Source organism: Zea mays, chromosome 8, assembly GCF_902167145.1.
Source record: "Zea mays cultivar B73 chromosome 8, Zm-B73-REFERENCE-NAM-5.0, whole genome shotgun sequence".
NCBI lineage: Eukaryota > Viridiplantae > Streptophyta > Magnoliopsida > Poales > Poaceae > Zea > Zea mays.
In genome coordinates this window covers 170,800,877-170,817,905 of record NC_050103.1, presented here as the reverse complement: position 1 = coordinate 170,817,905, position 17,029 = coordinate 170,800,877, and the positions used below count along the sequence as shown (strand labels likewise).

The 17,029-nt window shown below is 44.2% G+C and overlaps 1 protein-coding gene and 1 pseudogene across 1 annotated transcript; one reads left to right on the top strand and one right to left on the bottom strand.

The window, feature by feature from the left end:
* Positions 1 to 317: 317 nt before the first annotated feature.
* On the bottom strand, positions 318 to 9,224 carry LOC100502178 (uncharacterized). Its single transcript, NM_001196655.1, is given in 4 exon segments — positions 318 to 673; positions 795 to 911; positions 1,089 to 1,421; positions 8,678 to 9,224. Coding segments are annotated over 4 exon segments (972 nt in total). The 5' UTR covers positions 9,071 to 9,224; the 3' UTR covers positions 318 to 544.
* Positions 9,225 to 9,602: 378 nt separating this feature from the next.
* LOC103637504 (uncharacterized) overlaps positions 9,603 to 17,029 on the top strand; it is a 56,956-nt pseudogene continuing 49,529 nt past the window's right edge.

The window sequence follows — 17,029 nt, the reverse complement described above, 5'->3', positions numbered from 1 at the left end:
TTAGACCAAATGGTTTGATGGAGTCAACTAATATGAAAAACGTCTTCAGCTGCCATCCAAAGAAAACACAATATTTTTCTTCTCTAGTGTGGCCCTTCTTCACTAATATGTCCATTCTTCGTTATCGAAATTGTCCCAATTTACTAGAGCATCAACAGTAAAAGCTGGTTATCCGTTCGTATCCTGTCCATTTTATGTTTCTACCGCAAGTTGTGCTTCGTTTTTCATTGACCATGGCGCGAACCGGAAACAAGAGTCCCTTTCACTCCGGCATCTCACGGTTCGAAGTCTGCACTTTGCAGTGTGCTCTGTTCGGTGATCGATGACCGTATCAAATGAGCGCATGCTGATATACATAAATATAAAAGGGCTCTACTTATTGCAAGTAGAGTTCTAAAACAAAACACCCTTAGGAACTAGGGCAAGCAAAAAATGGCAGGTAAGATGGAGCACCCACTTCTTCTGTTCCAGATCAGAATACAATACATTTTGCAATTTGCAGAAGTGGAAGCTAGTGAAAACCAAAGCAATTACAGTGATCTATCTATGCCTTCTCTATTAGCTGCAAGACCTCAGTTTCAGTGGGCAAAGACGGGATCGCACCCTTCTTCGTGGCGGTGATTGCTCCACACGCATTAGCGAATTTAATAGACTCTACAAGCTTCTTCTCGTCCTGTGCGGTCACACCAGATACCAAATTTCAATGTCACATGGTAAAACTGAAAACCGAAGGACCACCTTGGCATGTAGGACCCAACAATTTCAGATCAATGAACAAATTTCAGGCGACTTACTTGTAGCGAGGATGGATCTTTAACGATCCTTCGGAGCAGCGCACCAACAAACGCATCGCCTGCGCCAGTCGTATCGACTTGTTGTACTTTGAAGGAAGGGACAGCTCCATGGAAATCCTGCAATCAAGTATAGTAAACGTGTGTGAGTTTCAGCTGCAGATATGCTAAAAAAAGTGTACGCTTTGAATTTGGCCAAGACACTAGTGAAAGTTCAATATAAGCAGCCCATGAATATTTAGCATCAACAACACATTTCCATAGGACAGCAGCAATCAAAAATAAAATAAAGCATACCCTGGTATAGTACTTGCATCCTTGATCTCCAAGAGTCACCAGGAGCAGCTTCATGGTAGGTCGCCACAGCTTCATGACAACATCGTCCTCCACTGAGTTGATGCCTGTCAAGAACTCAAGCTCGACTTCGCTGACCTTGACGATATCTGCCTGGTCCCAGATGCTCAAGATCTGGGTGCGGGCCTCCTCACGGGATGGCCAAAGTGCCTCCCTCAGGTTTGGGTCGTAAGAGAGCAGTGCACCAGCCTCTTTGGCAATTTCCATGGCACGGAGATGTGCTGTCCGGCAAGGCTCAGCAATCAAGCTTATTGATCCGTAGTGAAAGACCGCAGCCTGTAGAAAATACAACTCATGAAGAATTTACCCAAACAGGGGGTGGCGTGGGGTGCGGGCATGGACAATGTGATGCTGCAAGTTGTTGCATGTTTCTTTTTAAAAAAAATAAAGAGGGAGAAGAGTTCCAATCTTGAGTCATTCCATTAGTTCACCAATGTTCTTAAGGCGGTGAGACGGGGCGGGGCGAGCGATCCCCTTTCAGACGCCTAGGCGACGCCATATAAACATATTAATATATAAGTTAACTAAAAATTCTGAAACAAATCAGACACTAATATTGCCAATTCTTAGCATGTAATACAATAATAAGTTGTGTTAAAAGACTACTAGTACACAACAAGTAGTAAGATAGAAACTTAGATCTCTCATCGCTTAATGGCCATAAACTAGTCGCTAATATGGGTCTTTGACGTATAAAGGGCACTATTGAAGAGGAACGAGATATAGAGGAGACTGTAAAGAACAGATACAGAGAATACGGCTAGAGACATCCTTGTCCTGCCATTTTGCAACCCCCCTTATCCCAACACACAATTCCTTCCTGCGCAGAAGAATGGATGTGCCACGCGGTAGGAACTTCATTCCTGTGCGCAAGGCTACCGCAGAGGCCTTCTTGGCGACCGCCTGGACCGCCTGGACGCCTAATGCGAATGGCAGATGCCTAGAACGGAGAGGCAGACACCATAAGACCACATAGCTAGGCGACCGTAACACCCAGACCCAGAATCTATCCTTCGCTTAGGCTTCGACTGGCTTTAAAACATTGTAGTTCATATATATATTTTGCAGAAAGCTCTACAAATGGCAACCTTTTTTTAATATGTTTCCAGGAAGCATGATAAAATTTGAACTATTTATCTAGATGACCTGATATGCTGAAATTCTAGATTTAATTCAAGTTCTTGGTGTAAAGAAACTAGAATACTGCTAATCCAAAATCACAAATCAAACAAGCTGTTTGACACCATATAGTTCTGCAATTATATACTCCCTACGTCTCAAAATATAGTCCTTTCTAGCCCACTTTTTTTCTGTCCACATTCATTCAAATGATAATTAATATAGACATACATACAAACTACATCCATACGTTACTTAACGAATGTGTAATTAGTCTAACACGAATTATATTTTGCAACGGATGGAGTATTTTGGTAGGATGAAACGGATAAACAAGAGGTTCTCTAAAGCTTCAATGAAACTGGGCAAACACGGGGAAATCCACAAAACAGCACTAGTTTGAGACAGTGTTCAAGAAATAGCACTTATTTTCAATCAATTCAAAGAACAGCACCAGTTTCATCAAATGAATTCAGAAAGCAACACTCCATCTATATTTTTCATTCTTTAATTTCTCACCTCACAAGCAAATGGACCAACATAAATGCATACAAATATATGAGCACTATTTTTATATTGTTAAGAATAGTGTTAAACATATAAATAAACACATGTTCTGTAAAGGAGGAAGTTAAGATTTAACAATTGAACTTCAAAACTATATTCTCAGATGGGAGTAATTTTTATAGAACATACAATTTTTTTGAATAAGACGAATGATTGAAGTTTTTGAAATAAACAACCACGTCAAATAAAAACGAACAGAGGAAGTACATTTGAAGACCTCTCGGTGAACCAAGTATGTCTAAATTTTAATAGTTCGATGTTGAAGATACCTAGGTTTGAAGTTCAACTGTTAAATCTAGAATTCTTCCTTTGTAAAAAAGTATGTGCCTAGTTATATGTTTAACACTATAAAAATAGACCAAGTTGGAAGATTTGAATGATCTCAATTCTTTTCCTGGGCCGGTTAAATTCTCATCCTTGCAAAACACCTTGGACTTTGATGGTACTTACCCAGAAATTAATGCTACCACCTTGCAGAAGGTGTCTATTGAGCAATGTGGTGCGCCCCCTGTGGAGGCATCCATGGAGGTGCTGCTTCATTCGGGTCCAGGAGCGGAGGGCAGCATCATCTCCGCAAGAAACATTCAAGAAACATGAAGATTCACAAAACAATGTCTAATGATGTGGGTGGTCGTGTTCTTTTGCGTCCCAAACCTTATGTGGTGGCTTATTACTGTCTTCTGTACCCGTGGGGTACATTTTGGTGGTTTTTGGATCTTGGGCAACAAACATTATTTGGCCTTGATGGCAACTTGGCCTTTTATTTGCATTTCTTTGATGCTGTTTTTCTGATCCGTTTTGACCTAGGAAAGTCTGCGAGGAGGGTTGCGCCCCTCCGCATCCTGGATGTGATATCCAGGTGCTCGTTGGCCCTAATTATTTTTGCGATAATTAATGAACCACAACATTAGAAATTGGAATGTTTTTAATTGGAACACCAGAGGTTTGAATGATGAAGGCAAAGCTCGTGCAATGCGGCAAAAAATTGAAGAAAGTGGTTGTTCTGTCTTTTGCATCTAAGAAACAAAAATGGAGGACTTCACTCCTCATTCATTCAAACGATTTGCCCCCAAGCGCCTCACCAAATTCGACTTTAGCCCCTCTAGAGGTGCCCCGGGGAGTATTCTGATTGAAGAAAGTGGTTGTTCTGTCTTTTGCATCTAAGAAACAAAAATGGAGGACTTCACTCCTCATTCATTCAAACGATTTGCCCCCAAGCGCCTCACCAAATTCGACTTTAGCCCCTCTAGAGGTGCCCCGGGGAGTATTCTGATGGGTTGGAATGACTCATTGCTTTAGGGTTCGGTCCAAGAGGTAAATCTTTTCTCTATTATGGTGGAGTTTGTCTCTCGTCTCTATGCGGATCATTGGAAGTTAACAATTGTGTACGGTCCTTGTAATGGACCAGATCGCATTGGTTTTATCAATTGGTTGAGCTCTCTCGACATCTCCTAAACAGATAACTGGATGTTGATAGGGAATTTGAATTTCTATCGCTCGGTGGCCGACAGAAATAAGCCAAGAGGGAATGTTTCAGATATAAATACCTTCAACTCTATCAATAGTAGGCTTTGTATTATCGAAATCCCCCTTAAAGGTCGAAGTTTCACTTGGAGCAATATGCAGTTTGATCCTTTATTGGTACAATTAGATTGGTGTTTCACTTCTATTAGTTGCACTACTGCTTTACCCAATACCTTGCTTGTTCCCTTGGTGAAGACCACCTCCGACCATGTTCCTTGTGTTGCCCATATTGGTTCGTCCACTCCGAAAGCTAATATCTTTCGTTTTGAAAATTATTGGATGGAGTTACCAGGATTCACTGAGGTGGTTCTTAATGCTTGGAACAAAGAGACCAGAACAGCCTCTAGTGCTACAAAAATAGTTGCTAAATTCAAGAATGTCAGATACGCTCTCAAGAAATGGAGTAAGTCCACCTCCAATTTAAACCACTTGATATCGAACTGGAATGAGGTTATCTTAGTCATTGACAAATTGGAAGAACAAAGATATCTGTTTCTTCAGAAAAAGAATTTGAGATCAATCATCAAAACTCAGATCGACATGCTCCTAAAACACAAGAATAGCTACTGGAGATAGCATTACACGGAAAGATGGGTCACCCTAGGGGATGAATGCACTAAATTTTTCCATGCGGGTGCAAGAAACAGATACAGGCACAATGTCATCGCCACCTTAGTAAATGAGGAGGGCATTATTTTCTCTAATTATGATGGAAAAGTTGCTTGTCTTTGGGATGCATTCAAGGACCGCATGGGGATCTCTGATAACCCCATCACGATCTTCAATCTTGCAAACTTGGTACACCCTATTGAAGGTTTGGAGAATCTCACTATACCGTTCTCTTCGGATGAAATTGATACAATTGTTCAGAATATGCTTGCAAATAAGGCACCAGGCCCTAACGGATTCAATGGCAAATTTCTGAAGTCTTGTTGGTCCATCATCAAGAATGATTTCTATAAGTTATGTCATGACTTCTTTGACTGTTCTGTCAGCCTTGAAGGGCTAAACACCTCGTTCATTATTATGATTCCCAAGGTCAGCAATCCGGTTACCATTAGTGACTACAGACCAATCTCCCTTCTCAACATAGCCATCAAGTTGATCACCAAACTCCTAGCCAACAGGCTGCAACCAAAGATGACGAGTCTTATTCATAGAAACCAATATGGGTTTATCAAGCACAGATCTATTCAAGATTGTTTGGCATGGACCTATGAGTACATTTATCAATGCCAACAGTCAAAAAAAGAAGCAGTGGTCTTAAAGCTGGATTTTCCTAAAGCCTTTGATACTATAATAGAGCACAATGTCATCCTGGCGATGCACAGACAGCTTGGTTTCCCTGACAAGTGGATCAATTGGATCAAGACTATTCTCGATTCAGGTTCCTCTACAGTTCTTCGGAATGGTGTCCTGGGGAGATTTTTTCGGTGTATGAGAGGAGTCAGGCATGGTGATCCTCTTTCACCACTCCTCTTTATCATTGCGGTGGAGCTTCTCCAATGTATCATCAACAAGCCACAAATATGGGCATCCTCTCGACTCCTCTTCATGGCGCCACCCCTTCTAACTTTCCTGTCATTCAATATGCAGATGACACCCTCATCATCATGAAGGCCTCGTAGAGGGAGTTGTTCTACTTAAAAGGTATTATGCATTCATTCTCCATGTCGACAGGACTCAAGATTAATTTCCACAAATTCTGCCTCTTGCCGATCAACCTGGATGCCACCAAAACCAATCAGCTGGCGACAGTGTTTGGATGACAAGTTGGCACTTTCCCGTTCACTTATTTGGGCTTGCCAATGGGTCTCACAAGACCGAAAGTGAGACTACCTCCCTCTCATCACCAAAGTTGAAAGAAGGCTCAATGCCATCAGTTCTTGGTTATCTATAGCCGGAAGACTCACAATGGTCAACTCTACCTTCTTGGTGATGCCCATCTTTGCAATGTGCACCCTTAAGATTCCGATAACGGTCATTAATGCTATTGACCATATCAGAAGGGACTGTCTCTGGAGCGGCAGTAGTGAAAATGTGCACTAAAATCCTCTGGTCACCTGAGACAAAGTTTGATGTCCCAGAAATAGAGGGGGCTTTGGGGTTCTCAACCTAAAGATTTAGAACACAGTCCTCTTGCTCAAATTCATTCATTAATTCTATGGCAGAGAAGACATTCCTTGGGTAAATCTTATTTTGACCACTCACTACTCTGGGGGCAAGATCTCCCATGCCTTTCCTGAAACAGGCTCTTTCTGGTGGAAGGATGTGTTCGGGTTGGTTGACTATTTTCGAGGGCATGCTATGCCCTAGGTTGGGGATGGAAGGACAATTCGGCTGTAACATGATATTTGGAACAATATCTCCCCCAGTTCCACATTCCCTTGTCTTTTCTCCTTTGCCAAGAAAAAATGTTAACTTCAAGAATTTTTAGCCAACATGGATATGGAGCAGTAACGGACCCAGCTGCTACGCTTAGGTGTGCCAGGAAAAATATCAAAAAAAAGAAACAAAAAAACAGAGAATAACAGGACTCGAACCTTGATTGCCAAGTTCAAAAGATAGTGCTTACACCACTAAGCTAAATAACTTTATATGATCTTAGGGTGTGCCGTGGCCCATATGGACCACCCACTGGGTCCGCCCCTGATATGGAGCACAGTTTCCATACTCCTTTATCTCCTCAGGCCACTCACGAATACCTAGCTTTCCACGAGACAATGAGCAATCTTCAGAATTATGCAACTGCCAAAGAGAAATGGACCTATTCGTGGGGCAGTATCACTTTCAACTCATCCAAGTTATATAGTCTCACTTTCCAAGTTCTATAGTCTCACTTTCACCTCCCATTGCCTTTAATTGGATTTGGCATTCCAAGATTGGGAAGAAATTCAATATTTTTGTATGGTTAGTCTTCAGGGACATAATCAACTCCAAGAACATCCTAAGAAGAAAGGTTTTTTTGCCGCTAGAAAGCAACCTTGAATGCACTCTGTGCGACATGCACTGCGAAGAGACGGCTTATCACCTGCTGTTTCGCTGCCCCTTCATTACAGAAGGCTGAGTTATGTGGGTCTCCGTTGGAACTTGGAATCATGATCTTGACTTCTTCCCGATGATTCATGACGCTAAGGGTGCCTTTGGGCGTAGTTTCTGCATGGAAATTCTGACCCTGGTGCTTTGGTGCATTTGAAAGCAGAGGAATGACTTCATCTTTAAGAATGAGGCTCCTTTTTCTTCTTAGTGACGTTGTTTCAACGACATGTTGAAGTCGCAAATGCTGAGATTTAACCCCTCTTTTAGAGCTAGGCTTTTGCTTTGGCTAAGCTCTCGATAGCTTCTTTCTTGTCTTTTTTGTTTCCCCTTGTAATCGTAGTTTCATTTCAAAGAAGTTTCAATAAAATCGCGTTGTAAGGGCTTCCCCTATAGCCTTTTCCCCTCAATATTTATGTTTTTCTTATGGACAGAAGAGATAAAAATGGTTGTGAAATGAATAGGGGTAATTTATACTATTTGTATGTGGTGTAAGCAATAAAAAATGCAAATTATAGATGGAGTGTTGTTTTCCGAATTAATTTGATTGAACCAGTGCTGTTCTATGAATTGTTTGAAAATGAATGCTATTTCTTAAAACGTCTTTCCAAACTAGTGATGTTTTGTGGATTCTCCCGGGCAAACACTGAAGTATGTAACGTCAGTTGCAATTATTGACCCACCACAAACAAACAAAATTCTTCCGTGGCCTCCATTAATAGACGCCATGGCTAACGATTCCTACAAGGCCAGCTCACGCCGATGGATCCAAGAAGCACGGGGCTTGACTAGTTTGATAACGGCTCTCCCTTGGATTGGACCACTGCTTGTTTGTCTCCCCAAATGTTTTGGATGAATCACATAAGCCACATGACCAGATGCAGAAAAGCACGATTCGCCAACTAGACTAGACCGCACAACAAGATCTGACCAAAACCAGCAAAGGAAGGCGCCCACTTTCGCCCCGGCTTCTTTGGATTCCACGGGAAGATTCAACATCAAATATCCGCATTAGACGACGTGGGGGAAAAGAGGGTATCTTTATTGAACGTGATAAACAAGAAAGATGGCCCAAGAAAATTACGGGCGCCGCAACCTAAACCGCACGCGAAATCAACGCAAGAAACCTAGCGGTCGCACCCAGATCCCACCCAGGATCGAATCAAGAAATGTGCGGAGAGTTTGATGCTGCCACTAGACGGGGTCAATCAGTTACAGTATGGCTGTCCGCGGATCACGGGAAGGCACGGGGATCGCCAAGCAAGGGCCAGGGCGGCTTGACTTACCCTCCGGATGAGCCCGACGTTGAGCTCGTCGGCAGTGAGGAGCATGTCGGCGCTGGGGTTGCGGTAGAACATGAACTCGCGCTCGCCGTCGGCGCGCAGGGTGACGAAGGCAAGCGCGGTGCGCGCGCCCGCGTCGAAGACGACGCCGCCGCCGTCGACGCCGTTGTCGCGGAGGATGGCGGCGAGCATGCGGCCGAACTCGTCGTCGCCGAGCTTGCCAACGAAGGCGGCCCCGCCACCGAGGCGCGAGACCGCGATGGCGACGTTGGCGGGCGCGCCCCCGGCCGCCTTGAGGAAGGCCGGCGCCTCGGCCAGCGAGACCCCCGCCACGGTCGGCACGAAGTCTATCAGCATCTCGCCGAAACTCACCACCAGCTCTCGCCCGGCCGCCATTGTTGCGTCGCGGTTGCCGGACGGACGCACGGACGGCAGAGGTGGGGTCGGGAGAGAGGACTAGAGGGGAGGACCGGAGGAGGTGGGCGCGTGTGGGGAAATTTCTGGTGATGTGGCGAGGCGGCGGGTTATATAGTGGACCGTGGAGACGAAGGCGAAGGCGTAGGCGAGGAAGATGGTGGGGTGTGCCGTGTGCGGGTGTGGACGCGGCCTCGCTGGCGCTGGATTTCAGCGGATTAGCGTCGCGAGGGGATGACCACAGTCCACAGATGCTGCTCTCCCAACTCGTCCCGCTGAAACGTTTAATTAGGGGCAAAGTATCGAATGCACGTAGCTAAGAAATGCACATGTGCACACATAACATCCAGATCGTACATATTGAATCGAACGGTACGTAGCTATTTTGCAAAAAACACCTCCTGCACTCCACGGTCTTTGTTTCTTTACCTTGTCTTTCAATAAAGAACAAGCTTCTCACGTAAACTTCCTTGTCTCATAAGCTTCCAGGCCACGAGTTGTTTGTATTCTCCTAATGGTGGATGCTCCTGCGATGCAGCTCGATGGCCAGTTGTCGGCGTCGCCGTGGCCCAACGCCAAGACTCTAGCTCCGCACTCTGACACCTCGGCACAGCTCCACGTCCTGACACCTCGACTACAGGTCTGCGTCCCGACGCCTCGACCACGATGCCTTGATGCCAGGAGTATTATTCCGCGCCTCGACAATCACTTGCTCGTGCGACACTAGAACACACACCCCACACTGATGTCTCCCAACATACAGGCTACATTGTCAGTGCAGCAACTTGAGGCTGAACATGCATTCAGCACACTAAAAAAAGATTCAACATTGGTACGGATCCTTTAACGAATTAGTTGTTCTTCTAATTTTAGCATAGAATTTTAGTGCACAATGTAATTAATTTTGTATTACAGCATTCATCACAAGCACCTCATTCTGATGGAGTAAAGCTGATAGTTGGGATGTCATTCGAATCTTTAGAAGCTGTAGAAGAGTTCTATAAGTCATATGCTCATGGAATTGGATTTTCAGTTCGCATAGGAGCTCAACTCAAGGTGCTTGATGTGGTTGAGAGAACAAGAGATTTTTATGTTCTAGGCAAGGATTCTTAAAAAAACGTGATACAAATGTTGTTACTGCCACTGGGAAAATAAAGAAGCGTCCAGAGATAAGGTGTGGATGCAATGCACATATTTATGTCAAGTTGGGACCAGATAAGAGGTACTATATCGCCTCAATGGTTGAGCAACATAATCATAATCTTGTATCACCTAATAAAATTCCTTTTATTCGTTCAAATCGCTCAATCAACCAAAGAGTGAAAACTACATTATTCACATGTCATAAAGCAAGTATAGGTGTTGGAGACTTGTTCTCAAGTGCTAGGAGTTAAGAACAAGGCAACATAGAAAATGTTAATCGTTAACACCCTTCGTCCCCCGAAGCATTATTTCCCTTGGGATATAATGGCTTACGGACGAAGGCTATGAAAGACATATCTTCATAAATTCATCAAACAATGACGAAGGATAAAATATAAGGAATGTAAAAGAACACATGAACAATCATTTATTATTATTGAACATAAACAAAAATATTATTAAACTATAAGTGTACCTTCAATCGGAAGGAAACGATAGTACAAACGTGACGCAAAAAGCGAATGCCAAGTCAGCGTGAACAGTACGGGGATACTGTTCACCTATTTATAGACATGGGACACATCCCTTACAAAATTACATTCATGCCCTTTACATTTGATAATAACTCTATAGTAGTCTATCGAGGTCTGAATAGCCTTTTCAACTTTAAGTCGGTTCCACTCTCCGCTGTTACGCCGAAGCTTTCCTACTCAACACCTTCGGCTCTGTATCAAGCTTCGTATTATTCCGATCTGCTGCAATGCCGACTTTAGTCTGAGGGTACCTGTTCACACATTGTACTACAGAAATATTGTTAAATCCTGTTTTTGAGGACCTTCGGACGCCGAAGGTCCCCAACAATAGGTACGTCCCAAGCATATAGACTCTTACAAGTAAGTGATGGTTTTGATAATATTGGATGCATGAAGCGTGATCTTCAGAACTACTATCGTGGGCTTAAAGAGAAAATAAAAGATGCAGATGCACAATTATTTGTTGCGCAGATGGAGAGGAAGAAAGAGGCAAATGCTGCATTTTTCTATGATTTTGTTGTGGATGAGCATGGCAAGTTGGTTTACATATTTTGGGCTAATGCTACAAGCAAAAAAAACTACTCTCATTTTGGTGATTTGGTATCTTTTGATGCAACATATAGTACGAATCAATACAATATGATATTTGCACCTTTTACATGCGTGAATCATCATATGCAAAGTGTCTTTTTTGGAGGTGCTTTCATAGTAAATGAGAAGATTGAGTCTTATGAATGGTTGTTCCAAACTTTTCTGTTGGCAATGGATGGAAAAGCTCCTCAACTTATCATTACCGATGAAGATGCTAGTATGAAATCAGCAATTAGAATTGTTTTTCCAAATACAACTCATAGATTTTGCATGTGGCACATTATGGAGAAGATGTCTGAGAAAGTTGGCCATCCAACAAACAATAACAAGGATTTTTGGAATGATTTGAATGGTTGTGTATGGGGTTCAGAAACCCCGGAAGAATTTGAGAATCGATGGAATGCTATCATGATTGTTTATAGTCTAGAGAGGAATGAATGGTTGGCACATAAGTATCAAATTCGTGAGTCATGGATCCCAGCATATTTTATGGATATACCTCTAGAAGGAGTCATCAGAACTACTCCAAGATCTGAAAGCTCAAATTCATTCTTCAATTGTTTCATCCACGGAAATTGAGTTTTGTTGAGTTTTGGCTTAGATTTGATACAGCTTTGGAGTGCCAACGTCATGAAGAGTTAAAAGCGGATCATATTAGTATTCATAGCACACCACTAATGAGTACACCATGGCCAGTGGAGAAACAAGGAAGCATTTGCTACACTTCAAGAAGAATCTTAAATATAGAAGCTTTTATCGATAATCTTGTACCTAGCACAATGCAAAATACCCAAGAAGAATATGAGAATTTCATTGGATGTGAACTTCCAGATCAAATTGAAATCCATCCTCCAAATGATGCACGTTCAAAGGGAAGAAGTAAAAGAATTAAGAGAGCCAAAGAACTACCAAAGTCTCGCAGGGGAAAGAATGCCAAAAACGAGAAGACAAAGCGAAGCAATTAGTAGTCTTTTATTTTGTTTATTTTGCTCAAATCATGTAATATTTATCAACAACTGTGTTGGATGATAATTATGTTAGCTTGATACTTTAAATCCAATTATGCACTTATAAAAATATTAGTACTTTTATACCTAATCTGTGCCTGTATGTGTGTTGAGCATGTATGTGTACATGTACAGAGAGCTGGGGCGGTGGGCAGCCCTCTATACTCACGAGCTGGGCAGCAACTGGGTACAAGAGCACGTAAATGCCTTCTCCTATGAGTCCAAGTGGGTGCGGGGGGTTTCTATAAATTAACAACAACCGTTGGCAGCTATCGCGGGAGGTTCTTTTTGCAAAAGAGTCAGGTGTCGTTGGATTCTAGATGGAGGGTCTGGATTTTATGTGTGCATATGTGCATTGGATACTTTGCCTTAATTAGGAGATGGAAGGACTTAGGAACCATTCTTTGTCGTAGAATACTAATGGTGCGTAAATCCTTATTTTATACTCTCAGTCCTAATCTACTACTACTCTATAAGAACGCGGTGAGGACGTCCACAGTTAGGCCATACCCCCGCTCCATCCCACGCCTGTGCATGGATGGCGTCCACACCCCTCACCGTGCCCTCACCTGCCCCGACTGTGATCCCACCGTCACCGCGTTGATCCCCCCCCCCCCCGCCATCACCGCCCCGCCGCGCGCGACGCGGCGAGACCGTGCCCCCGCCCCCGTAGCATCGAAGCTCCAAGACAGCCAACAACTCTGCCCCCGCCCTCGAGTTACATCCCGTGACACCCGTCGTGCTCCCGCCACCACCTCCCGCATCCCGTGATTCTAGAGGTCCAGAGATGCATGATTCCTTCCAAACGCGGCGACTCCTTCCATCGACGACACTGAAAGGGAAATGTGCCCTTGGGCCATTTCTAAGTATTTTGGTGATTGAATGCCAACACAAGTGCTTTTGTGTTAATCTATGCAATGTGGTGGACAAAGTGCAAATCAAGTCAAAAGGTATGTTTCTAGACTTAGTACATTGTTTTATGGACTAATGTATTGTGTCTAAGTGCTGGAAACAGGAAAAACTGAATTGGAAATGAGATGGCTATGTTCAGCCGAAGTCAGCTCAGTCTGGGTGCACTGGACTGTCCGGTGGTGCACCGGACAGTGTCCGGTGCGCCAGGCTAGCTCTGGCGAACAGGCTGCTCTCGGGACTTCGACGGCGGTGTATGGCTAAAATTCACCGGTCTGTCCGGTGGTGCACCAGACTGTCCGGTGAGCCGTTCACAGGCGAACTCGTCGCTCTCGGGAAACCATCAACGGCGTACGGCTAAAATTCACCGGTCTGTCCGGTGGTGCACCGGACTGTCCGGTGAGCCAACAGTCAGCCGGGGCAACGGTCGGCCGAGGATTCCGCGCGTGACGCGTGGCTGAGCCAACGGTCACATTGGTGCACCGGACTGTCCGGTGTGCACCGGACAGTGTCCGGTGCGCCAACGGCTCTCAGACTCCAATGGTCGGCTTCGCCAAACAAGGAAAGCAATCTGCACCGGACAGTGAACAGTGGGTGTCCGGTGGTGCACCGGACTGTCCGGTGCGCCAGTCGACAGAAGGCAAGATCTGCCTTCCAGGATTGTTCTCAACGGCTCCTAGCTGCCTTGGGGCTATAAAAGGGACCCCTAGGCGCATGGAGGAGGACACCAAGCATTCCTACAACATTCCTAAGCACCAAGACCTCGATTCCGCGCATTTGTTTCTTTGTGATAGCATATAGAGCTCTAGTGGAGTTGTGAACTCATTGGGTTGTGTTGCGAGCTCTTGTTGCGACTTGTGTGCGTATTGACACTCTGATTTTTGTGTCTTGTGTGCGTTGCTAAACCCTCCCTTGCTCCGTGCTTATTTGTGAACTTCAAGTGTAAGAGCGAGAGGCTCCAAGTTATGGAGATTCCTCGCGAACGGGATTAAGAAAAGCAAGCAAAACACCGTGGTATTCAAGTGGGTCTTTGGACCGCTTGAGAGGGGTTGATTGCAACCCTCGTCCGTTGGGACGCCACAACGTGGAGTAGGCAAGCGTTGGTCTTGGCCGAACCACGGGATAAACATCGTGCCATCTCTGTGATTGATCTCTTGTGGTTATTGTGTTTTGACTCCTCTCTAGCCACTTGGCAATTATTGTGCTAACACTTAACCAAGTTTTTGTGGCTTAAGTTTCAAGTTTTACAGGATCACCTATTCACCCCCCTCTAGGTGCTCTCAATTGGTATCGGATCCGTTCTCTTCACAAAGGGACTAACCGCCCGAAGAGATGGATCCTAAGGGGAAGGGTGCCGTGATCAACGATAAAGAGAAGGAGTCTTTCGTCAACGAGCCAAAGGATGACAAGCCTACCGACTCGGGCTCGGGCCATAGACGGAAAGATGGGAAGAAGAAGAAGACAAGGCGCATTAAGGAGATCGTCTACTACGACGACAGTGATGAGTCCACTTCTTCCCACAAGGACAACGACGACAACGACTACGACAAACGAAAGACGGTTAACTTGAACTTTTCTTTCGATTATTCGCGTATTCCTCAAAGTTCAAATTCACATTTGCTCTCCATTCCTCTCGGCAAGCCTCCACACTTTGATGGGGAGGACTACGGATTTTGGAGCCACAAAATGCGTAGTCACCTATTCTCTCTCCATCCAAGCATATGGGAGATTGTTGAGAATGGAATGAAGTTTGATAGCTCGGATAGTCCCATTTTTATTAATGAACAAATTCATAGAAATGCACAAGCTACTACTGTGTTGTTAGCCTCCTTGTGCAGGGACGAGTACCATAAGGTGAGCGACTTGGACAATGCCAAGCAAATCTGGGACACCCTCAAAATCTCTCATGAGGGGAATGACGTCACCTTGCTCACCAAGATGGAGCTGGTAGAAGGCGAGCTCGGAAGATTTGCGATGATAAGGGGCGAGGAGCCAACCCAAACATACAACCGGCTCAAGACTCTTATCAACAAAATAAGGAGCTATGGAAGCACGCGATGGACGGACCACGACGTCGTCCGACTAATGCTAAGGTCCTTTACCGTTCTTGATCCTCATTTGGTGAATAATATTCGTGAGAATCCCAGGTACACCAAAATGTCGCCCGAAGAAGTCCTTGGAAAATTCGTAAGCGGGCGAATGATGATCAAGGAGGCGAGGTACGTGGATGACGCACTGAATGGTCCAATCAATGAGCCTCAACCCGTTGCTCTCAAGGCAACGAGAAGCAAGGAGGCGTTACCTAGCAAGGTGGCGCAAGTTGAGGCGGCAGGGCTCAATGATGAAGAGATGGCCCTCATCATCAAGCGTTTCAAGACGGCGCTTAAGGGTCGCAAGGGACATCCAAGCAAGACCAAAGCCAAGGGGAAGCGCTCATGCTTCAAATGCGGTAAGCTTGGTCATTTTATTGCTAACTGTCCCGATAATGATAGTGACCAGGAAAAGGGAAACAAGAGGGAGAAAAAGAAGAATTACAAGAAGGCCAAGGGCGAGGCACATATCGGAAAGGAGTGGGATTCGGATTGCTCCTCCTCCGACTCCGACAATGAAGGACTCGCCGCCACTGCCTTCAACAAGTCATCCCTCTTCCCCAACGAGCATCACACATGCCTCATGGCGAAGGAGAAGAAGGTATGTACTCGGGACATCACCTATGCTTCTTCAAATGATGATGATTCTAGCGATGAGGAAATAGATTACTCTAGTTTGTTCAAGGGATTGGATAGAAATAAAATTGATAAAATCAATGAATTGATCGATGCCTTGAATGAAAAGGATAGGCTTTTAGAAAAACAAGAGGATTTGTTGTATGAAGAACATGATAAATTTGTAGAGGCACAAAAATCATATGCTTTAGAAGTTAAAAGGAATGAAATGCTTTCTTTTGAACTATCTACTTGTCATGAAACCATTTCTACTTTAAAAAGTGTTAACAATGACTTAAATGCTAAATTAGAAGTAGCAAATAAATCTAATTCTTGTGTAGAACACGTTATGATTTGCACTAGGTGTAAAGATTTTGATATTGATGCTTGTAGTGAACACCTAGTTTCAATTTCCAAATTAAAAGATGAATTGGCTAGTATTAATGCCCAACTTAAGACTAGCAAAAGTGATTTCGATAAGCTAAAATTTGCAAGGGATGCCTACACGATTGGTAGACACCCCTCAATTAAGGATGGACTTGGCTTCAAGAGGGAAGCCAAGAACTTAACAAGCCATAAGGCTCCCATCTCCGCCAAGGAGAAAAGGAAGGCCCCTATGGCTAGTAGTGTGCAAAAGAACCATGCTTTTATGTACCATGACAGGAGACAATCTAGAAATGCTTACCATGCTTATGATGCTTTTGATTCTCGTGCCATGGTTACTCCTAGTTCTTCCTATATGCGTAGTAGAAATGTTGCTAGGAAGAATGTTGTTCATAATATGACTAGAAAGAATATTGTTCATGCTACTAGGAAAGTTTATGAACCTTCTACAATATAGCATGCTTGCAATGCTTCATTTGCCATTTGTAGAAAGGGTAAGAAGGTAATGGCTAGGAAGTTAGGGGCCAAATGCAAGGGTGACAAAACTTGCATTTGGGTCCCTAGGACTATTGTGACTAACCTTGTAGGACCCAACAAGAGTTGGGTACCTAAGACCCAAGCCTGAATTTGCCTTGCAGGTTTATGCATCCGGGGGCTCAAGCTGGATTA